At 42.8% G+C, this 25,004-nt stretch overlaps 1 protein-coding gene across 6 annotated transcripts in view; it reads right to left on the bottom strand.

The window, feature by feature from the left end:
* The window catches only part of LOC134340898 (rho GTPase-activating protein 32-like), a 576,830-nt gene that overhangs the window by 24,391 nt on the left and 527,435 nt on the right, over window positions 1-25,004 (bottom strand). For 5 of the 6 annotated variants that reach the window (XM_063038475.1, XM_063038474.1, XM_063038479.1 and 2 more), the window contains 7 exons: window positions 23,912-24,056; window positions 22,831-22,913; window positions 21,519-21,626; window positions 20,857-21,002; window positions 10,274-10,478; window positions 7,681-7,826; window positions 4,924-4,995 (listed from right to left, as the gene is read on the bottom strand). In XM_063038475.1, the coding sequence (XP_062894545.1) occupies window positions 4,924-4,995; window positions 7,681-7,826; window positions 10,274-10,478; window positions 20,857-21,002; window positions 21,519-21,626; window positions 22,831-22,913; window positions 23,912-24,056 (905 nt within the window). The remainder of the gene's footprint in view (window positions 1-4,923; window positions 4,996-7,680; window positions 7,827-10,273; window positions 10,479-20,856; window positions 21,003-21,518; window positions 21,627-22,830; window positions 22,914-23,911; window positions 24,057-25,004) is intronic. The other variant, XM_063038478.1, reaches the window with a different exon arrangement.

Here is a 25,004-nt window from a genome sequence, read left to right as displayed (position 1 = left end):
TCACTTTATGAAACCTCACTGTTACGAAAGACCTACATTAGTTCCCTGTTTTAGCTAACAGAAGGTGTTTTCACAGTTACAAAAAAAGGCAGCGCACGATAAAAGGCAGCGTGCGCCCCGAGCAGCCGCTCTCCCCCGGATTCGGAACTGCATTCTCACTGGCATTGCTTAAACACGTGCCTGTGAGCAGCCGTTAGCAAGATGAGTTCTACGGTATCGGAAAAGCCTAAAAGAGCTCATAAGGGTGTTACATTTAGTGTAAAACTAGACATAATTTGATCGTGGTGAACGAAGTAAGGACAAAGTGAGTTTGGCTTGTGGAAGTTGACGAAGATGATACTGAAGAGGTTTTGGCATCCCATGACCAAGAACTGACAGATGAAGAGCTGATGCAATTGGAAGAGGAAAGGATAACAATCGAAACTGAATGCAGTAGCGAACGGACCGAAAGTGAAGTCGTCCAGGAACTGAACATGAGGCAACTGCGTGAGATTTTCGCTGCAATGATAAAGTACGACTTTAATTTTGAAAGGGTACGTCGGTTTAGGGCATATTTGCAAGATGGTTTGAGTGCTTACAAAGAACTGTATGATAGAAAAATGCGCGAGGCTAGCAGTCAAGCAAGCCTTCAGCAGACGACAAACTTCGACCTTCGACATCGAGGCAGGCAGACATAGAAGAAGATGACCTGCCTGCCCTGATCGACGATGAGATGACACCCCAGTGTCCCACCACCCCAAACCACCGGCCGCGGACAGACACATTGCCGCAGAGAATGCAGCGGTAGCCGGGACGCACCCAGCACATCTTTAAGAAAAAAGCTGAAATAAACAAGCTAATTAATTAGGTGCCGCCTGGCATGTAAATGTCGGCCCAGATCAGAGGCGATTGCCAATTGCGTCGCCTCTGATCTGGGCCAACACTTACGTGCCGGGCGGCACCTAATTAATTAGCTTGTTTATTTTGGCTTTTTTCTTAAAGATGTGCTGGGTGCGTCTCGGCTACCGCCGCATTCTTTGCGGATCGGTATCGGTCGGCGGCCTGGAGGGTGGGGGCCACTGCACAACCCCAACCTCCGACAACTCAGCCTAACACACCATCATGTGTGCTCGATGTCTTCCCGATTCCCATAAATGATACTACACTGTACATACATTATTTCTACTTTATATAGGCTGTGTATTTTTAGGTGTTATTTGGTATGATTTGGCAGCTTCATAGCTTAAAGGTTACTGGAGAGAGTGTTTTTGCCCAGAGCGCTTGCGCGAGATTTTCGCTACGGAGAACAGTGCAGGCAATGATTGTAGAGAAGTATTTCTACTGTATATAGGCTGTGTTTTTATCATATCATTCCTGCTTTTACTATATGTTACTGTTATTTTAGGTTTTATGTGTTATTTGGCATGATTTGGTAGGTTATTTTTGGGTCTGCAAACGCTCACAAATTTTTCCAATATAAATAAATGGTAATTACTTCTTCGCTTTACGACATTCCAGCTTACGAACTGTTTCATAGGAACGCTTTACCTTTGGATGGCAGGGGAAACCTGTAATCTAGGCAACTCAATCTACAAACACATCAGTCATGATTTATTCAAATGGAGAAGGTGAGTAGCAACTGAGACTGAGTCGATCATACAATAAGCACAACTCATTTTTGTTCAATGACCATCACCCAGGGAACCACAGCATTATCTGGTGCCAAATATAGATCCTAAATATTCTTTTCACACTTATTTAACCTCAGTCATTTTAACTTTGCAAAACTAGACTTTGTTTCACTGAAACATGCAAGATATTTTGATCTGGAATCCTTCAACCATATGGTCAAGGCACCACAAGAATGAAAGGAGCTAATATTCATTGGTTGCTCTGTAAGTAAGCAGCTGACCTCAAATTGCACATATCAAGGAAACGGGAAACATTTACTTAACTCTCAAGATTACTTTAACTGCAAAAATAAACATTATAGTTGCATTCTAATTGAGTGGCAGATATTCGCAGAGAAGGTTTAAGCGTTGGGTGTATGCTGTAGTCCTCAGTATACAAATTCAGTTTCAGAAATAAAAAGTACAACTTCTCTGAAAGTTAAATCTGTCCCACTGGGTGCTGATCAACAGAAATAAAACATTGGTCCAGAATCAATAATGAATATTTCACTGAGGAAATGTAAAACAATTGTCAAAATAATAACATACAGGAAAACCTTAGTCAGTCCGCGTCAGTTCACAGAATTATTGAGCCATTGGAGGACAGAGGAAGCCAACTTCCTGTACAGCAATCCCATCAGATCCATTCCTTGCTTGTTCCCTGCACTGTCTGCAGGGAACAAGCAAGTCTCATTCAATAGCCTCTCCAAACTGCTTCTGAAAGTTCTGACAGTTTCCATCTCCTTTATGGGCAGCAAGTTGGAGACAAAAATTATTCTGTAAAAATGTGTTTCCTCACAGTACTCTTTCATCAACTGCTCTAAAATTTAAACCCCTATTCCTGGTCTGTGAGCCTGACACTAATGGGAACAGCTTCCCTCTACCCATCTAAACAAGTCATGATCTCATTATATCAGATGAGGTCATTTGGTCAATCAGGTCCATACCTGCACCCGGCACAGCAATACCATCAGCCTCTTTCCTCCTTCCCTTATTTATATGCCCCCGTAACTTATTTATTCTCACATATTATCAGCAGTACTTTAATTCTTGCACAACTTAGGGATAATTTACAGTAGACAATTAATCTTCCAGCATCCTTTGGGATGTGGGAGGAAACAGGAGTACCAAAAGGAAATCCCACATTCACAGACAGAACTTGCAAACTCGACTTCAGAGGTAGCATCGAATGAGGAGACTCTGGCATTGTGAGAATGCAGTGGCAACCACTGCACCACACTGCTAGTCTTCATACATGTATACCTTTATCAAAGCTCCTTTGTTGCTTCAAGAATCTTATGCCCTAACTTCCCCAGTTTGTGCTCCAAGAGGACCACAACCTTGTCATGGTTTGGAGGTTTGTGTGTCTCAATGACCCAGAGAGCAATGTTGGCTGGAGTCAGGGCTTTATGCTTTGGCTTTTGGTAGGATCACCCATGCCAAACAGATCAAAGGGTAGAGACCAGACTAAGAGTGGTCCACTGGTCTCCAGATTTGGGGGTTCAGCTCAACAGCTAACAACCCTGACTGGTCAAACAAAATTATTACAGAAACAGCATTGAAGAATCCTTCTACACCTGAGTGCAATGGCATTCCTGAGCCTCCACCTGGAACTTGCATGACTGACAACAGTGAAAACCGAGAGGAAGCTAATGACACGATGAAGGAAGTTCGGAACACCTCCACAGATGGAGGACTCTTATTGCTGCCCTAGATGCCAGCATCGTAACGGTAGTAAGTAAGTCCCCTGTCTGTCAATACAACTGAAACTCCTCTTGCCTGGAACCACTGTTGTGAATTTCTTCTGCCTCCTCCATTGAAATTCACACCCTTCCTTATGTGTGCTGACTTGAATTGGACCAACCAATCCAGTTACGGTCTAATCAGCATTTTCTACAGGCTTAATACATCCTTTTTGCCTTCCATCCTGAAATCTGAATTCCAGGGCCCCACTTGTTTTATAAAATCTGGAAACATACCGAATTGTGAGAGAGAAATTATGTTTCATGTCAATAACCCTTCTATGTCCCTCTCCCCAGAACGCTGCCAATCTGCTAGTATTTCTAGCAATTGTTTTTATTTGAGATATTCAGATCTTTGATTTTCCATTTAACCTAAATTGTGTCCTACTGCTCTTTCTGCCAACCGTATCACTAACACTTTTCTGTATGATATCATTTACCCCTGTTCTAATAGTCCCTTACTCCTGGTAGTCAGTCCTCCTTACTTATTTCCACACTTTCAAACTACGTATCAGAGAAATAGGACTTCTGACACTGAGCCCGAGGGAATATCTCCATTTATCATGCTGCAGTGTAGAAAAACACTTTCTGCCTTCATTTCCTGATCAGGCTGTGTCAATCATTTAATTACATTGACCTTTTTTTTTTCCAACAGTCTCCTTTGTGTTTCAAATTTATCCTAAAGAGTCCAATGACACAGACAGAGGAAATTTGGCCCATCAGGGTCATGATGACTCCCAGGGGAATAATCCTAGCAGTCCCATGCAAGGCAATTTCTCTGTACCCGGCAATCTATTCTCTCCCACACTATTATCCTATGATTATTTTGCATTAAGCTACAGTAAAAGGTAATATACAGGGATCAATTAGCCCTCAGACATCAATTGGGGGACGTGGGATAAACTGGAGAAGCTGGAGGAAATAGAGCCAGTCACCGGAATAACATGCAAATTCTACTCTCAGAGAGCACTTTAGTAAGTAGATCTGAATATCTGAAGCTGAGAGGCAGTACCACTAAATGCTGTGTCATAGTGTAGCCCAAATGTATACATTCTTTTCATCAACCTTCTCAGTTAAGTACATTTCAAACCAGTTAGAGAAACACAAGTTGCTTTCAAACAATCCATACAAGAGCTATTTTATATCAGGTAACAATTTTCCAAGTGTCTTAGTGTTTCCGTGATAGAGATTCAGTTGGCTGGCCTTAATTGTGTGGCTTATCCCTACACATTTTTTATGAGCAATCTCCAGTACTCTGACACCTACTCTCACACTCTCACATCATCTTTGTAAAATAAAACTAACTTGTTTTTATTTTTCCATTTCTTTGACCTGAAATGTTAGCTGTTTCTCTTTCCACAGATGCTGTCTGAACTGCTAGTGTTGACAGCTCTAGTGAAATGCTAAACTATTATACATCAAAGACATACTTTAATCATACATACACCATGCCACATTACAAGAGTGAAACTTGCAGCAAATACCGCAACATGTAGTAAAACATACAAACTAGCTGTGCACTTTGTACATACCTTCCACATTGTGCAGAGATGAAAGAGACTCTTCACTTTTCGCAGAACGAAGTGTTCCTGAATCACCCTTTGCTGATAAAACAGAATCACAAAAGAACAGGATGAAATCAGACAGTCACAACTCAGTTGCTACTGAGTCAATAACTTTAAACCTCCACCAGTAAGGATTAGATGACTGGGCCTGAGTCTGGCAGGTTCTGGCTCTGTGACTCAGAAGGGTAGGGGTGAGAAGAGGAGGGCAGTGGTGATAAAGGATTCAGTAGTTAGGGCAACAAACAGGAGATTCTGTGGATGTGAAAGAGAACTCAGATGGTAAGTTGCCTCCCAAGTATCAGGGTCAGGGATGGCTCAGATCAAGTCCACAGCATTCTTAAGGGGGAGGATGAGCAGCCAGAAACCATGGTTCATATTGATACCAATGACAGAGCAAGGAAAAGTGATGAATGGATAAGAGAGCTAGGTAGGAAGCTGAAGGGTTGCTGCCTGTGCCACACATCAGTGAGGGTCAGAATAGGATTTGGTAGATGAATGTGTGGCTGAGGGATTGGTGCAGGGAGCAGGATTTCAGATTTGTGGATCATTGGGATCTCTTCTGGGGAAGGTATGACCTATATAAAAGGGACAGATTACACCTGAATTCAAGAAGACCAATGTTCTTGCAGGCAGATTGCTAGAGCTGTTGGGGTGGATTTAAACTAGGTTTTCAGGGCCTGGAGAAGAAGAGTGATAGGTCAGAAGATGGGACAGCTGGTGTTGTTGGCCAGAAAGAACTACAGTCTAAAAATCAGTGAATTCCAATGAATCAAGGACAGTGAAAGCAGACAGACCAAATGTCTTTGTTCTTGCCTTGAGGTCAAAGGAACGGAGGCTGCCATTTGTGAAGCTGCTCCGCATACTCTATTTTGTAAAATGGTTTTGCTTGGCAGAATCAGTGTTTTAGAGTAGACACAATCATGCTTCGGGTAATCACCTGGACTAGATATTACCTCCAAATAAGAAATTATTTGTGAGGTGTTCTTTGGTTAGATATAACATGCAGGTTTGTGAAAGGGGTCTGTGCCTTCCCTGAGTGATTCAAGCTAGTTACTGGCTTGGTAACTGACTTAGAACAAAGAGCCATAAAATTACCAGTTGTCATTTGCAGAAGAGGGCAATAAATGGAAGCTGGTTTGGATCAGAGCCAATAACGTGTTATAGGTCAGTCAGATGACCCATAGCTAACGACATTGAGGATGCTTGAACTGGTAAGGAATGAATATAAAAGCAGAGGCTTTGAATGCAAAGCAGCAACAATTCTGGAGAATAACGATTACAGATACAAGTGTGAGCAACCCTATGTAAAACAGTGGATTGGGACTACGAGGAACGCCTGACCAGCAAAGCCTCCCTTGCCTGGATATTAACTTTTCTATTCTTTGACTATTCAGGAGAGTCAGGGAAACCTAGTGGGTGTGCAAACAGGTACTTCGTGCATGAATTCACATGCTTGTTAGTTTAGACAATAAAGATACTTGTCAGTAAATACAGATTCTCCCTGTACCTCTCTGATCATTATGACCAAGGAGTAATCCTTGTAACAGTGTAAAAGGTAGATGCAGTGTGTAGAGACTGTGAAGAAGGATAGGAGGTGGGTAGGGCATAAAAGTAGTCAGTTGGATGGGTTGAAATGCATTTACTTTAATATGAGAATTATCAGGAACAGGGTGATGAACCAGTACATGGAACAACATTGTGGCCACTACAGAGACTTGGCTGTCACAAGGGCAGGAATAGATGCTGGACATTCTGGGGTTTAGATGTTTCAAAAGGGACAGAGAGGGAGATAAAAGAGGAAGGGTAGTGGCATTGTAATCAGGAGTAGAATCACAGCTGCAGAAACGGAGGACGTAAGGATCATCTACTGAGTCAGTGTGGGTTGAAGACAGAAACAGGAATGGAGCAATCACTCTACTGAGAATATTCTATAGATTCCCCGTGCCCCCCCACCCCCCAAGAGCGACAAAGACACTAAGGTGCAGATCGGGAGGCAGAATTTGGAAAGGAGCAAAAAATAACACAGTTCTTTTCATGGGTGACTTCAAATTCCCTAATATTAATTGGTTCCTCCTTAGAACAAGGGCTTTAGATGGGGCAGAATTTGTGCGGAAAGGCCGACTAGAGGAGAGGCCATATTGGATATGGCACTAGGCAATGAACACGGTCAGGTGGCAGATCTCTCCATGGGTGAGTATTTCGAAGATAGTAACCTCAAATCCCTGACCTTCAGACAAGAATAGCAGCAGGCAGTATGGGAAAGTATTTAATTCGGGAGGGCTAACCATAAATGCAATTAGGCAGGAACTTGATAACTTAAAATGGGGAACAGATGTTCTTAGGGAAATGTACAATGGAAATGAGTGAGCCGAGTTGCCAGGGGTCATGGTAGAGGCAGATACAATGAGGATATTTAAGAGACTCTTAGAGGGACACATGGATGAAAGAAAAATGGAGGGCTATGTGGTAGGGAAGGATTAGATTGATCTTGGAATACGTTAAAAGGTTAGCACAACATCATGGGCTGAAGGGCCTGTTCTGTGCTATCTTCTATTATGTTTTAGCTTCAGTTTCCCTTGGATTCATATTGTGTTGAAGCTTTTAAAACAGAAACAGCGTAGATCTTCATGTGACATGCCAACCAACGCAGTGGTTTTTTTGCCTTCAGCAAGGCATCAAGAATTATCAAGAATTAAAGCACAACTAACCCTTGTCATCACCCACCTGTCAAAACCATGGATTTCATCTCTGATGGTTCACTGGGATTACGATGTAGTTTCCGTTTGACCACAGACGAGGATCTGCCAAGGTTGAAGAAAGAGCGCCAAGTGCCAACAGGTGACTTCTTCGATTTGCTGGTTGTCCTCTTCCTAGATAACGATGGTAAAAGAGTCTCTGTTAAATATTTGGCCACTCTGTATTTGAAACAGTCATGCAGGTTGAGTGATAACAACGTGAGTTATCATGCAAGAAGCAAAAAACTGCAGACGATGGAAAACTAACATTACAAGTTCATTAATGCCCAACTGGGCATGCAGCATCTATGGAAATAGACACAGAGTTTATGTCTGGGATCAATGATGCCTGGGAGACAGAGTGGTGCCATGTTCATACAGCTGCCTCAGAGCTCCAGGCACCAGATTTCATCCCTCCCTTGCGTACTGCCTATGAGAATCTATGTGTTCTTATGAGTCAGTGGGTTTCCCATAGGTGTTCCAGTTCCTCTCACATCCCGAAGAATGCTGGTGGTTAACAGTCTGCTGCACATTACCTCTCAGTGTAAAAGAATCAAAGGGGAATTGATGGACTTGTGAGAGAGACAAGGCTGCTGGGTTTATAAGGAAATGAGACTAATGGGATTGCTCTGTTGTGTTGGCCATGGTGGATTTAAAATAAGGAAGAAAATATCAAACTTGAATGGGTCAAGGACAGCGGAAGAAGACAGAGCAATTGTCTTTCTTCTTGCCACCATGTGCTTGGAGATGGAGGCTGCCATTTTGTTGAACTGTTTTACATCCTCCATTCTGTGAGATGAAGTCAGACATCTCACCACTCCCGGAAGTTCCGCATATTAATAGTGGCTCCCTGATGCCCGCAATTTATATAAAATGTCCCAGAAATCAATTTTTTTGAGAGAAAGCGAGCGAGCAAGACCAAGAGAAAGAGAGAGAGACAGACAGACAGAGAGAGAACGCACGCAACCACGAGAGAGAGAGAGAGAGAGAGAGAGAGAGACAGAGCACGAGAGCGCCCATGAGAGAGAGAGCACGAGCGTGCACCATGGCAGAGTGTTCCAAAAAAAAATATAAAACGTACGTCACCCCAGACTACACTAAAGTGTACCCCTGCCTAATAGGGGTCAAAATAATGACAGTGTTGCTCGCCGCATTGTGTGCAACAGTGACTTTTCTATTGCCCATGGTGGGTTAAGACTGTAAAAGACATGTTGAGGTGAGATTAACAGGTATCATTCGTTTATTAGCATAGCTAACGTTATTTAAACTAGCTGGCTAGCTGCTAAGGAGCTACTCTATTGCAGATATCCCACCTCTCCTGGAAGTTCCAGGAGTCTCCCGCAAATTGATGGTGCTACCTCCCTGAAATGAGTTTTTGCAGGGTGGGATGTCTGTGAAGTTGCGTTGCTTTCTGTGTTTTAAAGTAGACACAATGATGTTTCAGGTAATTTGCTGGACTAGAGATCATTTCTAAAGAAGAAGTTATTTGTGAGGTGTTCTTTGATATAATATAACATGCAGGTTTGTGAATGTTAGGGTCTGTGCCTGCCTGGAGTAATTTGAGCTGGCTACTGAAGAGAACAAAGAGCCATAAATTACAAGGTGTTACCTCTGGATCGGAGCCAATAAAAAGGTGTTAAAGGTCAAGCAGGTGATATATAGCCAAAAACATTGAAAGGCAATATTTGAATTGATAAGGAATGAATACAAAAGTGGACATTTCGATTGTGCTATCAGCAATAACTTTTTCCAGAGAATCATCATCGCAAAGAACCCCCATGCCAGGGGCTGGGAAAAGAAAGGATTGATCGTCTGGCCAATGGAGATCCCCTATTTCAGTGTTATAAATCGGAAAAGTGATCCGCGTGAGAATAGGTACAATGGGAACAGTAGAATTCATGTCTTAAATTTTTGGCCTGGGGTTAACATAGTGACTTGGTTGTTTGTGCAGAGACAATAAAGTGTGAGCTCTGATTAATTAAAAGTTGCCTAGTGAGTTTCCTAACCTAGTTCCATTGACAAATGGTCAACAATTGGGAAGGTCCATGGATTTGATGGGCCAAATGGCCTCCTCCTGTTTCATAAGTAAGTAAGTCAGATCTTTCTGAAGGAAAGTCATTGTCCTGAAATGGTGGCTCTTTCTTTCATACTATATCCTGGCCTGATGAGTATTTCCAGCAGCATCTAAATTTGTGCATTCCGACACCCTTAACTTTGAAAACTGTGACAGCTGTCAGAGCAATTACTTTACCAAATGCTACAGAATGGTCCTGAAAACTAGAATGGCAATTGAATCAATGTAATCAGATTGGCAACAAATATTTGGACCTGTTTTGAGGGTAACTGACAGGAAACAAGGCAGTTGAAGGGATATGAGGCCAGTTTTGTGAAGAACGACTTCTCCATACCACCAATCTCCATCACAACTCTTCCCCTTTGCTTCAGAAATGGGAGGGTGGTGGGGAGAGGGAGTGAGCAATCAGAAATGCTTCCCGGAGTGCTACCATCACAGATTAATGCCATGTAGATTTCTAAACTACTTTGGCAATGAAAACATTTCAGATGGTGATGATTCCACTTACCTGTCAATTGGGAAGTCAATGACCGTATGGAAGCGTCCCTGTAATGCTGCAGGCCCTTCACCGACCTCGATGTACTTGCTGTCTGAAGTGAGAGGGGAGCTGATTTGTACCTGAGTTCGAGCCTGGGCTTCCTCCAAAGTCAGCAGTTTTGTGGAAGGGGATGACACCAGCAAGGACTTGGGCCGAGACAAAGATATATGTCCTGCTAAGCAAAGCGAAGGAACTGATAAGAAAAAGGAACAATTACCTGGAACAGACATCTTTGACAAGCAACATGGCAATAGACAGCTTTCAAAGGGCTCACTAAAAGTTATATTTCAGTGATAAACTGGTATTAATCAACTGACTTAAAAATATGAGGGAAATAATTTTGGAATATCTTGAGCAATACACACAAAATGCTGGAGGTACTCAGCAGGTCAGGCAGCATCTACAGAGGTGAACAAACAGTCAACATTTCGGGCCAAGACCCTTTATTAAGACTGCAAAGGAAGTGGGCAGAAGTCAAAATATGAAGGTGTGAGGAGGGTGAGGAGTATAAGCTAGTAGGTGATAGGGGAAGGTGCATTGGTGGGAGAGGGTAGGAGGTGATAGATGGAAGAGGTAAAGGGTTGAAGAAGAAGGAATCTAATAGGAGATCATAGTGGACCATAGAATAAAGGAAAGTAGGTAGGGAACTAAAGGGAGATGATGGATAGGTCATGAAGGCAGGGGAGAAGAAGGGGTGAGAGGTAACCAGAATGGAGAAAGAGAGAGAGAGCGAGAGTGTAAGTGTGAGAGAGAGAGACGGAGGGAGGGAGAGGGAGAGAGAGAGAGAGAGAGAGAGTGAGAGAGAGAGAGTGAGAGAGAGAGAGAGAGACAGATACACACAGACGCAGACAAAGAGACACAGAAACAGAGAGACAGACAGACAGAGAGATGACTAGCAGAAGTTAGAAAAATCAATGTTCATGCCATCGGGTTACCCAAACAGAATATGAAGAGTTGCTTCTCCAACCTGAGTTGGCCCTCATTATGGCAGTCAAGGACAGACATGTTTGGAATTGGAAGTAGAATGGAAATGGGAGAACCTGCCTTTTGGAGTGGACAGAGAAAAGATGCTCGACAAAGTGGTCCCCCAATCTGCATCGGGTCTTATTGATGTAGAGGAGGCCTTACCAGGAGCACTAGATACAATAGATGACTCTGAAAGACTTACAAGTGAAATGTCACCTCAACTGGAACACTTAATAAATCGATCGTAAGCAACAAGTTTTATGCATCAGAATCCAACAGTAACATGACAAAAAGTGCTCTTAATCTGAATACTCAAAATATTTGTACGAAGACATTAACTGCAAGCACGAAGTATGTTTTATCTTCAAGTCCACACTGAGAATTGATTCCAGAATGATTAAAGTTCTCTGTCTTCCGGGGCACCTAGGCGTGACTCGAGTGGCAGCAGTACTCTCAATGGATACGATTAAATATTCCCATTTCAGCCTGATACGGCTAAAAAGCACAACTGCTTCCAAGGTCAGTACAGTCAAAGATGTCTTAATGCACTTAAATGAGCTATTGCTGCTTAAAGCTAATGGAAACACACTGATAGTGGTCGGAAGCACCCACGTAGGCTACCTCGGAGGAAGCACGGGCGCAGAGCGGGGTTACAAGTGCATTTAAGGAAACAGGGTTTTAAACTTCCTCTTCTGACCATCTTGCTGGCAAACGTGCAGTCTCTGATGAATAAAATCGATGATCTCAGAGCCAGGGTGCTGAATCAGAGGTTTATTAGGACCACGTGTGTCCTTCGTTTCACGGAATCCTGGTTAACCCCTTCCATACCGGATGCAGCGATTCAGATCAATGGGTTTACTATATACCATCAGGATAGGTCTATAGAGTCTCTCAAAAGCAGAGGTGGAGGAGTATTGCCTCATGATCAACTCTTCTTGGTGCACAAATATATCAGTGCTGTCCCAATTCTGCTCACCAGACCAGGAATATCTAGCAGTTAAGTGTCGTCCTTTTTACCTACCCAATAGTATGAATGGCAGCGATGCTTCACTACCAGATGAACTCAACGCCTTCGATGCACGCTTTGAAAGGGAGAACACAAATACGGCTGTGAAGATCCCTGTTGCACCTGATGACCCTGTGGATCTCCGTCTCAGAGGCCGATGTTAGACTGTGTTTAAAGAGAGTGAACCCTCGCAAGGCGGAAGGTCCTGATGGAGTACCTGGTAAGGCTCTGAAAACCTGTGCCAACCAACTGGTGGGAGAATTCAAAGACATTTTCAATCTCTCACTGCTACAGGCAGAAGTTCCCACTTGCTTCAAAAAGGCAACAATTATACCAGTGCCTAAGAAGAATAATGAGAGCTGCCTTAATGACTATCTCCCGGAAGCACTCACATCGACAGTGATGAAATGCTTTGAGAGGTTGGTCATGACTAGACTGAACTCCTGCCTCAGCAAGGACCTGGACCTAATTGGCCTATTGCCACAATAGGTCAACAGCAGACGCACTCTCAATGACTCTCCACACGGCTTTAGACCACCTGGATAACACAAATACCCATGTCAGGATGATGTTCATCGACTATAGCTCAGCATTTAATACCACCATTCCCACAATCCTGATTGAGAAGTTACAGAACCTGGGCCTCTGTACCTCCCTCTGCAATTGGATCCTTGACTTCCTAACCAGAAGACCACAATCTGTGTGGATTGGCGATAACATCTCCTCCTTGCTGATGATCAACACTGGCACACCTCAGGGGTGTGTGCTTAGCCCACTGCTCGACTCTCTATATACACATGACTATGTGGCTAGGCATAGCTCAAGTACCATCTATAAATTTGCTGATGCTGACGAGAGGGTGTACAGGAGTGAGATATGCCAACTAGTGGAGTGGTGCCGCAGCAACAACCTGGCACAACGTCAGTAAGACCAAAGAGCTGATTGTGGACTTTGGGAAGGGTAAGGCGAAGGAACACATACCAACCATCATAGAGGGATCAGAAGTGGAGAGAGTGAGCAGTTTCAAGTTCCTGGATGTCAAGATCTCTGAGGATCTAACCTGGTCCCAACATATCGATGCAGTTATAAAGAAGGCAAAACAGTGACTATACTTCATTAGGAATTTGAAGAGATTTGGCATGTCAACAAATACACTCAAAAATTTCTATAGATGTACTGTGGAGAGCATTCTGACAGGCTGCATCACTGTCTGGTATGGGTGGGGGGGGGGGCTACTGCATAGGACCAAAAGAAGCTGCAGAGGGTTGTAAATCTAGTCAGCTCCTTCATCCCAGGACATCTTCAGGGAGTGGTGTCTCAGAAAGACAACGTCCATTAATTAAAGACCCCCAGCACCCAGGGCATGTCCTTTCTCACTGTTACCATCAGGTAGGAGGTACAGAAGCCTGAAGGCACACACTCAGCGATTCAAGAAAGCTTCTTCCCTTCTGCCATCTGATTCCTAAATGGACATTGAACCCTTGGACACTATCTCACTTTTTTAAAATATACAGTATTTATTTCTTTTTGCACTTTTTAAAATCTATTCAATATACGTACACTGTCATTTACTTACTAATATCATTTATTTTAATAATTATTTTTTTCTATTCTATATTATGTATTGCATTGAACTGCTGCTGCTAAGTTAACAAATTTCACGTCACATGCCAGTGATAAAAATAAACCTGATTCTGAAAGTTAGGAACAGGGCTTTGACCAGAAAGAAGAGTGAAATAGAAAAGGGTGGGAAGTATAAGGGTAAAAGGGTAGCTTGTATAATGAAGGATGATTTTAGGACAAAATGGAGAAAGGATTTTAGCCCAGAAACCAACAAGTAGAATCAGATGGAGTTAAAAAGAGGCAAGACAAGAGCGCAGGTGGGCTCCTTAACTGTGGTTATTCGACCAACAAATAAAGTGCTTTGTAACTCATGGTACAGTGGCAAATTTGTTTTCATCTAAACTTAGGTAACCTAGATGGTAAAGATATTCTAAAGGATGAATTCGTGAAATGCATCCAAGGTAATTTCCTTGAACAATAATTGTGTACTCAATGTGGGAACCCGCTTTACTTAGATCATAATGAAATTTCAGGTAGAGGGCAACAAACATTAAGTCTTAAAATAAATTGAAGAGAATTACTTCGACATACAATGGCTAAAGTACATTGGGAAATTAGTTTAAAAGGTACAATGTTAGAACCTAGAGCACTTCCAGTAGATTGGAATGCTGCAAACATAACAAATCTAATCAAGAATGGAGGTACAGAATTAACTACCGGCCAGTTGTCAGGAAAATGCTGAAGGGTGTTGATAAGGCAGTGATAATAGAGCAATTAAAAGGTAATTGTGTTCAACAAATTTCTTTTAAGATATAATTGTAGCTATTTGACGATATAATTACAGTTACCAGTGGCTGGACTGCATTTCAATTTCCAAAACGCTTTTCAATAGGACACAAAGGTTACCTTACAAGAAGATCTTGATACAAATTTTCTCTGCTTATGGTAATGGCAATACACAAATTTGGACAAAAGGATGGGTTAATGAACAGAAAACAAGACAGACAGATAAATGCCTCATTTTAAAGCTGGCAACTTGGAACTTGTGCAGTGCATTGGCTATCCAAAAATAGGTGGCATATAAATTATGAGGACAGAGTATAAAGTCATTGCTGTTAGGAAAACGATTCAGATGTTAAATGAATGAACAAAAAGACAGCATGCAAATGTGAGGTTATTCATTATGACAGGAACAAAAGCAGAACAGAGAATGAGATAAACTGTGTGAAAGTGTTAAATAGAAACATAGAAACATAGAAAATAGGTGCAGGAGTAGGCCATTCGGCCCTTCGAGCCTGCACCGCCATTTATTATGATCATGGCTGATCATCCAACTCAGAACCCAGCCTTCCCTCCATACCCCCTGACCCCTGTAGCCACAAGGGCCATATCTAACTTCCTTTTAAACATAGCTAATGAACTGGCCTCAACAGTTTGCTGTGGCAGAGAATTCCACAGATTCACCACTCTCTGTGTGAAGAAGTTTTTCCTAACCTCGGTCCTAAAAGGCTTCCCCTCTATCCTCAAACTGTGACCCCTCGTTCTAGACCTCCCCAACATCGGGAACAATCTTCCCGCATCTAGCCTGTCCAATCCCTTTAGGATCTTATACGTTTCAATCAGATCCCCCCTCAATCTTCTAAATTCCAACGAGTACAAGCCCAGTTCATCCAGTCTTTCTTCATATGAAAGACCTGCCATCCCAGGAATCAATCTGGTGAACCTTCTTTGTACTCCCTCTATGGCAAGGATGTCTTTCCTCAGATTAGGGGACCAAAACTGCACACAATACTCCAGGTGTGGTCTCACCAAGGCCTTGTACAACTGCAGTAGTACCTCCCTGCTCCTGTACTCGAATCCTCTCGCTATAAATGCCAGCATACCGTTCGCCTTTTTCACCGCCTGCTGTACCTGCATGCCCACTTTCAATGACTGGTGTATAATGACACCCAGGTCTCGTTGCACCTCCCCTTTTCCTAATCGGCCACCATTCAGATAATAATCTGTTTTCCTATTTTTGCCACCAAAGTGGATAACTTCACATTTATCCACATTAAATTGCATCTGCCATGAGTTTGCCCACTCACCCAACCTATCCAAGTCACCCTGCATCCTCTTAGCATCCTCCTCACTGCTAACACTGCCACCCAGCTTCGTGTCATCCGCAAACTTGGAGATGCTGCATTTAATTCCCTCATCCAAGTCATTAATATATATTGTAAACAACTGGGGTCCCAGCACTGAGCCTTGCGGTACCCCACTAGTCACCGCCTGCCATTCTGAAAAGGTCCCGTTTATTCCCACTCTTTGCTTCCTGTCTGCTAACCAATTCTCCACCCACACCAATACCTTACCCCCAATACCATGTGCTTTAAGTTTGCACACTAATCTCCTGTGTGGGACCTTGTCAAAAGCCTTTTGAAAATCCAAATATACCACATCCACTGGTTCTCCCCTATCCACTCTACTAGTTACATCCTCAAAAAATTCTATGAGATTCGTCAGACATGATTTTCCTTTCACAAATCCATGCTGACTTTGTCCGATCATTTCACCGCTTTCCAAATGTGCTGTTATCACATCCTTGATAACTGACTCCAGCAGTTTCCCCACCACCGACGTTAGGCTAACCGGCCTATAATTCCCCGGTTTCTCTCTCCCTCCTTTTTTAAAAAGTGGGGTTACATTAGCCACCCTCCAATCCTCAGGAACTAGTCCAGAATCTAACGAGTTTTGAAAAATTATCACTAATGCATCCACTATTTCTTGGGCCACTTCCTTAAGCACTCTGGGATGCAGACCATCTGGCCCTGGGGATTTATCTGCCTTCAATCCCTTCAATTTACCTAACACCACTTCCCTACTAACATGTATTTCGCTCAGTTCCTCCATCTCACTGGACCCTCTGTCCCTTACTATTTCTGGAAGATTATTTATGTCCTCCTTAGTGAAGACAGAACCAAAGTAATTATTCAATTGGTCTGCCATGTCCTTGCTCCCCATAATCAATTCACCTGTTTCTGTTTGCAGGGGACCTACATTTGTCTTTATCAGTCTTTTCCTTTTTACATATCTATAAAAGCTTTTACAGTCCGTTTTTATGTTCTCTGCCAGTTTTCTCTCATAATCTTTTTTCCCCTTCCTAATTAAGCCCTTTGTCCTCCTCTGCTGAACTCTGAATTTCTCCCAGTCCTCAGGTGAGCCACTTTCTCTGGCTAATTTGTATGCTACTTCTTTGGAATTGATACTATCCCTAATTTCTCTTGTCAGCCACGGGTGCACTACCTTCCTTGATTTATTCTTTTGCCAAACTGGGATGAACAATTGTTGTAGTTCATCCATGCAACCTTTAAATGCCTGCCATTGCATATCCACCGTCAATCCTTGAAGTGTCATTTGCCAGTCTATCTTAGCTAATTCATGTCTCATACCTTCAAAGTTACCCCTCTTTAAGTTCAGAACCTTTGTTTCTGAATTAACTACGTCACTCTCCATGTTAATGAAGAATTCCACCATATTATGGTCACTCTTACCCAAGGGGCCTCTCACGACAAGATCGCTAATTAACCCTTCCTCATTGCTCAAAACCCAGTCCAGAATAGCCTGCTCTCTAGTCGGTTCCTCGACATGTTGGTTCAAAAAACCATCCCGCATACATTCCAAGAAATCCTCTTCCTCAGCACCTTTACCAATTTGGTTCACCCAGTCTACATGTAGATTGAAGTCACCCATTATAACTGCTGTTCCTTTATTGCACACATTTCTAATTTCCTGTTTAATACCATCTCCGACCTCACTACTACTGTTAGGTGGCCTGTACACAACTCCCAGCAGCGTCTTCTGCCCCTTAGTGTTACGCAGCTCTACCCATATCGATTCCACATCTTCCCGGCTTATGTCCTTCCTTTCTATTGCGTTAATCTCTTTTTTAACCAGCAACGCCACCCCACCTCCCCTTCCTTCGTGTCTATCCCTCCTGAATATTGAATATCCCTGAACGTTGAGCTCCCATCCCTGGTCACCCTGGAGCCATGTCTCTGTGATCCCAACTATATCATAATCATTAATAACAATCTGCACTTTCAATTCATCCACCTTATTACGAATGCTCCTTGCATTGACACATAAAGCCTTCAGGCGCTCTTTTACAACTCTCTTAGCCCTTTTTAATGCTTGCCCTGGATTTGTCGGCCTGCCACTTTTACTTTTCCCCTTTGTACTTTTTGCTTCTACGCTCACTTTACACTCCTCTGTCTCTCTGCACTGGTTCCCATCCCTCTGTTGTGAACTAACCTCCTCACACCTAGCCGCTTTAATTTGATTCCCACCCCCCAACCATTCTAGTTTAAAGTCACCTCAGTAGCCCCCGCTAATCTCCCTGCCAGGATATTGGTCCCCCTAGGATTTAAGTGTAACCCGTCCTTTTTGTACAGGTCACACCTACGCCAAAAGAGGTCCCAATGATCCAAAAACTTGAATCCCTGCCCCCTGCTCCAATCCCTCAGCCACGCATTTATCCTCCACCTCATCGCATTCCTACTCTCACTGTCGCGTGGCACAGGCAGTAATCCCGAGATTACTACCTTTGCGGTCCTTTTTCTCAACTCCCTTCCTAGCTCCCTATATTCTTCTTTCAGGACCTCATCCCTTTTCCTACCTATGTCATTGGTACCTATATGTACCAGGACCTCTGGCTCTTCACCCTCCCACTTCAGGATATCTTGGACACGATCAGAAATATCCCGGACCCTGGCACCAGGGAGGCAAACTACCATCCGAGTCTCTGGACTGCGTCCACAGAATCGCCTATCTGACCCCCTTACTATCGAGTCCCCTATCACAACTGCCCTCCTCTTCCTTGCCCTACCCTTCTGAGCTACAGGGCCAGACTCTGTGCCGGAGGCAGGGCCACTGTCGCTTCCCCCGGGTAAGCTGTCCCCCCCAACAGTACTCAAACAGGAGTACCTGTTGTTAAGGGGCACAGCCGCCGGGGTACTCCTCATCACCTGCCTTTTCCCCTTCCCTCTCCTAACCGTGACCCACTTGTCTGCCTCCCGTGGCCCCGGCGTGACCACCTGCCTTCCACTCCTCTCTATCACCTCCTCGCTCTCCCTGACCAGACGAAGGTGCTCAGAAGGAATCGGGGTTACATGAAGTTAATATTCAAGTGCAGGAAGTAATTTGTAAAGCAAATGGAAGGCTGGCCTTTTCTGCACCAATGATGGAGGGCTAAACACTCGTTAGATCTCCCTGTCCAAGAAGAAGACACACTTGACAGAGAGGTGACAGAGTAGAAAATCATGAGATTAATTCCTGGGATGAAGAGGTGACCCTCAAAGGTTATGCTTTTACTCTTCTTAAAAATAAGACCTGATCTCATTGGAAAATGAAAGATTCTGAGGAGCAATTGCCAAGAGGATATTTGAGAGATCCAAGAATATGGGGACAAGCTTTCAGGAGAAGAGGTTGAGCACTGAGGACTGATGTGGAGGAATTTCCTCTCAAATTTAAATATTTGAAATTTTCCCCATTCAGTACAGCTTCAGATAAATTTTTTTTGAACAAGGTGGCAATTCATTGCGTTAAAAAAATGGAGCTAGAACCAAAGATCGAGTCAGCCACAACAGCAGAGCAAAACTGAGAGTGTAACATAGTCTGATTGTCTCAAACTATTTCTTATGTTCTACCTTCTTCTCCTAGCACCTTACACCCAAAGAGCTGATCTCTTGGCCACTCACTCCCAGATAGTCTGATCTAATAACCTCTCATTCATGGACAGTCACAGAATCATAAAATTATACAGCAGAGATAGTACCATTCAGCTCTCATTATTACCGAACAACAAAACTAATCCCATTTGGCCACATCCCTCTACACCCTTTCTATCCAAGTGCAAATGCTTTTTAAATGTTGCACTTGTATCTGCACCCATCACCTCAGCACAATGAATGTTTGGAACAAGCTATCAGTGTGAAAAATGCATCCGCTCAGCCGTGTGTGTTGGTGGGGGAGGGGTGGGAGGAAGGTGGAAGAGGGGGGGGTGGAAGAAAGGAGGGGTGGAAGAAAGGAGGGGGTGGGGATCTTTAGAAAGCAAATAATGGGCTATTGGATGAATTCAGTGGGTCAGGCAGCATTGTGGAAGGAAATGGATAGTCAATTTTTCAAATCAAGACCTTCATCTGGATAGTCACACAAGATGTTGGTGAGGACACGTTTGGAATATTGTACTCAGTTTTGGTCACCTGGAAAAAGTGCAGAGGAGATTTATGGAGATGTTACAGGGACTTGAGGGATTGAGTTACGGAGAGAGGTTGGGCAGGTTGGAACTTTTTATTGAGCATGGGAGAATGAGAGATTGTCAGACCATAAGATATAGGAGTAGGTGTATAAAATCATGAGGAGCATAGATAGGGTGAATACACACAGTCTTTGCCCCAGAGTAGGGGAATCAAGAACTGCAGGAAATAGTTACAAGATGAGAGGAGAGAGATTTAATAGTAACCTGAGGGGAATTAGAGGGATATAGACTAAACACAGGCAAATGGGACTAGCTTAGATGAGAATCTTAGTGAGCAAGGCTGAAGTGCAGAATGACTCTGTGACTTTTGTTGGTCAAAGATGTATCAAATTCAGATTAGAATTAAACACCAACCGAGTACCAATTATCGTTTTCCAAAGAGTTCCAAACTTCTAGCATCCTTTGAATGTGAAATATTCCTAAACTGTACCTTTAACAATCCTGGTTCTAATTTAAACTGCTTCCAAAGTCCTCATCACTCCAAGCACCAAAAAACACTCCCCCATCTTCAAAATGTTGATCAGATCAACTGCGGCACTTAACTCAAGGATCACCTACCATTCTGTAATTTAACTCTATTACTCCACAAATTTATGCTGCAACATCTCCTAGCACAATGCATCGTACTGAAGTACGATGTCCAAAAGTGCTTGTGTGCTCACAGTAGTTTGACGACATATGGACTCACTCAATGGTATGGGGGTGTGGACTGAAACGTACCTGCTCCCTCCCGGATTACAGAGCTAAGCTTGGAGCTGAATAGGACATCCACATGATTGAGAATGAACTCGACAACCACAGACTGAATCCGAACCTCCATGAAGGCAGCAGTGCCACTAAAGCAAGCCGATTCGATCTGCCGAGACCTGGGAAGAGTCAAATCAGGAACAGTTACAAAGGGAGATAAACTGATGGTCTCAGTAACAATGAGTGAGTGGGTGTGAATATGACTGCAAGTGAACCAACAGCAGAAACTCCATCCTCCACCACACTACTTCTAAACAGAGATCCCAGCCATTTACTCCCAATAATCCAGTTGTGACTTTTGTCACTTTGCATATGATAACAACATTACATTTATAGATAACATCACTAGTTGGCAGCACACAGTTAAGAAATGAAAGGGAGTCACTTCAACTCATCACTTGCTTTAAATACTGTATGTGTAAAGATAACTTCATCAGTAATCTTGTGCTAACTTCCATATGCTTCTGGATGAGCTTCACTACCCTGTTATAGCTCTGTCTGTCACAAAGGTTATCATCTGGTGTTGGCAACAACTGGCATGGTGATCATGGCAGTCAGTTTCGGTACAGAGCAGTAGTAGCACTGCAACTTCTGTACAATGTGCCTCTTGAGATTATCCGTATATTTGATCTTACCTCAGAAGGTTTGGAGCCCAGACAATAGCCAGGTTCTTGGTGTGCATGTTAGTGATGTAACTGTAGGTTGCCAACTGAGCCAAATGCCTCATCAGAAATTCGAGAGTCCTGGACACCAATAAAACAGGTTATTTAAATTTTATCACAGTATCTACATGGGGAAAAAAGCTGAAATTTCACATGTACAACAGTAGCATTTCATCCTAATATTGCTAAGGCAGCCAACTGAAAACATGTAGAAAAGTTACAGGAGTGATGTGCGTTAATCCAGTGATGTTAATGCAAGTCTGTTTACAACTTGGAAATAAGTGACAAAGGGTTGCCGTGGAGGTGAGGGAAGTAGTACACTATGCACAAACCACTGTTCAAGAGGAGGCTGGTACACAACTCGTTTCAACTGTCGTGAATAGAAATTGCGTGCAACAGTGTCCCAAGTGAGCAGATCCAAGGAACACTGTAGAGTTTTGATGTGGCAGAGATAGTTGTGTAACTCACACAGGGTCACAGCTGGCTAGAAAAGCAGACCCAACGCCCAAACCTACCCGTGTCACAGCAGTTAACTTTCTCCATTTGTGTGCTGCAACTGTATTTTCTGTACCAGAAATTACAGAGATACTACTCCCACTTTAAAAAGGAACACAGAGATTTTAATCCATTTGAAATTCAACTTCCTTCATATTTCCCAAAACAGAAGAATGATCAAATAGAACAGACATACAAGAGTACGGGAAATTTGGTTCATCACCTAAAACATTCAAAAACATCTATAGATTTACCATGGGGAGCATTCTGACTGGCTGCATCATCGTTTGGTATGGTATTGGGGGGGGGGGCGCTACTGCACAGGATCGAAGTAAACTGCAGAGTTGTAAAATTAGTCAGCTCCATCATGGGTAATAGTCTCTGTAGTATCCAAGACATCTTCAAGGAGCAGCGCCTTTAAGGACCCCCACTGCCCAGGACATGCCCTCTTCTCATTGTTACCATCAGGAAGGAGGTACAGGAGTTTAAAGGCACACACTCAGTGATTCAGGAACAACAACTTCTCCCTTGCCATCTGATTTCTAAATGGACATTGAACCGTGAACACTACCTCACTATTTTTTTACTTCTGCTTTTGCACTACTTATTTTAACACACACACACACACACTATAATTCGGGTTTTTTTTCTCTCTATTTATCATGCATTACATTGTACTGCTGCCGCAAAGTTAACACATTTCTCGACATATGCTGGTGCTATTAAACCTGATTCTAATTCTGAAATACACTGGAGTGTTCAAAGCGTTCATCAGTCTATATACACATACCTGTAATGAGGAGGGGGCAACTGCTGGATGACATCATAAATTTTAACCAAGCGATCCTCATCAGAAGCCACTGATACAGAATCCTGCAGGACACAAATGGTCAAATGAAATAGGTAGTCATGGAGCAAAGCAGATAGCTCTCCCCAACGCTAATGAACTGTCCCTCCCTCCTCATCAGGAATTACAGTGTGGGTGAGAGTAAAGGCTAAGGGGATAGAGTTTTACATTGTTTCCATGTATTACACTGTATATGTGTGTTTATTTGTTCCTTTGCACACAAGTGAATGAGTGCAAACACCAGAAGTTGCTACAAATTTGAAACCAGGTTGGAAAATTAACTGAAGAGGCAAATGGAAGAGTACTTTGCATTTCAATGATTGCTGTGGCGGGGGTTGTGGCTATTTTCCTGTGCTTTGTGGTATTTTTGGTCCATGCCTGAGATGCACTGTTGGGTGTCAATGCTCCTCCAGACCTTTGAGGCATTCTCATTCACTGGCTGCACCATCTGCTCACAATACCTGTTAGTTCAGGGAAGTGCAATCTATTTTACTTTTTACACTTGAACTGTATAATGAAATCAATTGAATCAACTTCATTCTACTTGCTGTGCTGTCTATGACATATACAATTACCAAGGATATTTCATCCACTGAGAAATAATAATTTCTGCTCAGTGTCTCTTGCGTAAACACACAGATGAATGATCTGTCTGATGTAATGTTGGTTATGTGGTAAATGCTGGCCAGAGCATGAGTATTCCACTGCTAATGTCATAGATGTCTGAAATCACACAGGTATTAGTAAGATTCAACTAGTGGTTAGCACCCTTGGTTTGGATTTGAGACGGAGTATGACAGCATAAAAGTGATGGCCACAGAGGAAAAGCAAAATATGTCCAGCAAGCCTGCAGTGAGGCAGTTTCTCTGAACAAAGAAAGTACAAATCATCAGCCAGGCCCACACTGGGCCAATGATGATCTGACTGTCGTGCTATGGAGAGGCATAAAATCATTGCCAATTAAATTATACAACCATTAACCTCTGAATGTTGCTTCCACCATTCTCATTGTGAAAGTACTTACTGAAAACTTCTCATATAATTGGTAGGTCAGCAGTGGGTTAGGTAGCTCTCTGAAGTAGAGTTTGCAAAGGGACCCAACACAATGGATATCCTGGAGGTAGAGATCCTTTGTCAGCTCAGGAATCTGCTCGGAGTCAAATTCGTGCCTTAAAGAAAAGTCCAAAAAAAGTATCTAGTGAGGAAGCTCAGGCAGAGGGATGATAAACAGTCATACTTCACTTGATCTTCCTTCAACACTGAACTCTGCCACGGTTGTAGCAGTGATGATGTGCCTCAGGTAGTCATTGGGTAATTACATTCGCCAAGCACTTCAGTGCATAGCGTCTCTTTTTCCCTAGCAGACAATCTCTGAATCCTTGGGATATATACTTAGTGACTCTTTGCTACATTTCCTCTGAAAAATACATTTTTTTCTTAGATAAAGAGATCAAAATAGTACATAGTCCAGGTGCAGTCATACCAAAACTCCAATTAACTGCAGTGGGACTTCTTTACCCATAAAGTCCAATACTTTCATCATGAAGTATACGTATTGCATTTGTTCTCTTAATTTCATACTTATTATTTCTTATGACATGTACAAGGACATCCAAACATGTTTGAAAACAACGATTCTCCACCTACTTACTATTTCATTAATTATCTGTATTCCTATTTCTTCCTAGTCAAATGGTGATTTAGAATTTCTCCACATGATATTCCATGTATCCTGACCCCGTTTAATTCCCTGCTCTGTCCACATCTTATTCCAAGATTTTACTTCCTCAGTATTCATCTTCTCATGCAGATTTTTACTGTCTGACAGCATGGATATATTTCACTCAGTTCCTTCAAAAACATCACTGAAATAAATTGTAAGTGGCTGAGACCCAAGCACTGATACCTGCAGCATTTTGCTTGGGTTTGCTCAACTGACAAATTAATTTACAAGACCAAGGTGAACTTCAAAAAATTGTGGCCAAGTTGAGAACAAACCAGTCAGAATTTTGGACAAGTTAATACTGACCTTTTATTAGAAGTGGTAAATTACAGCTCAGCAGGTACAGTGGCACTCAAAAGTTTGGACACCCCTGATCAAAATTGCCGTTACTGTG

This window comes from Mobula hypostoma, chromosome X2 (genome assembly GCF_963921235.1).
Source record: "Mobula hypostoma chromosome X2, sMobHyp1.1, whole genome shotgun sequence".
Classification (NCBI taxonomy): Eukaryota; Metazoa; Chordata; class Chondrichthyes; order Myliobatiformes; family Myliobatidae; genus Mobula; species Mobula hypostoma.
Note: the sequence above shows the minus strand (reverse complement) of the source record. Positions and strands in the feature narration are given on the sequence as shown.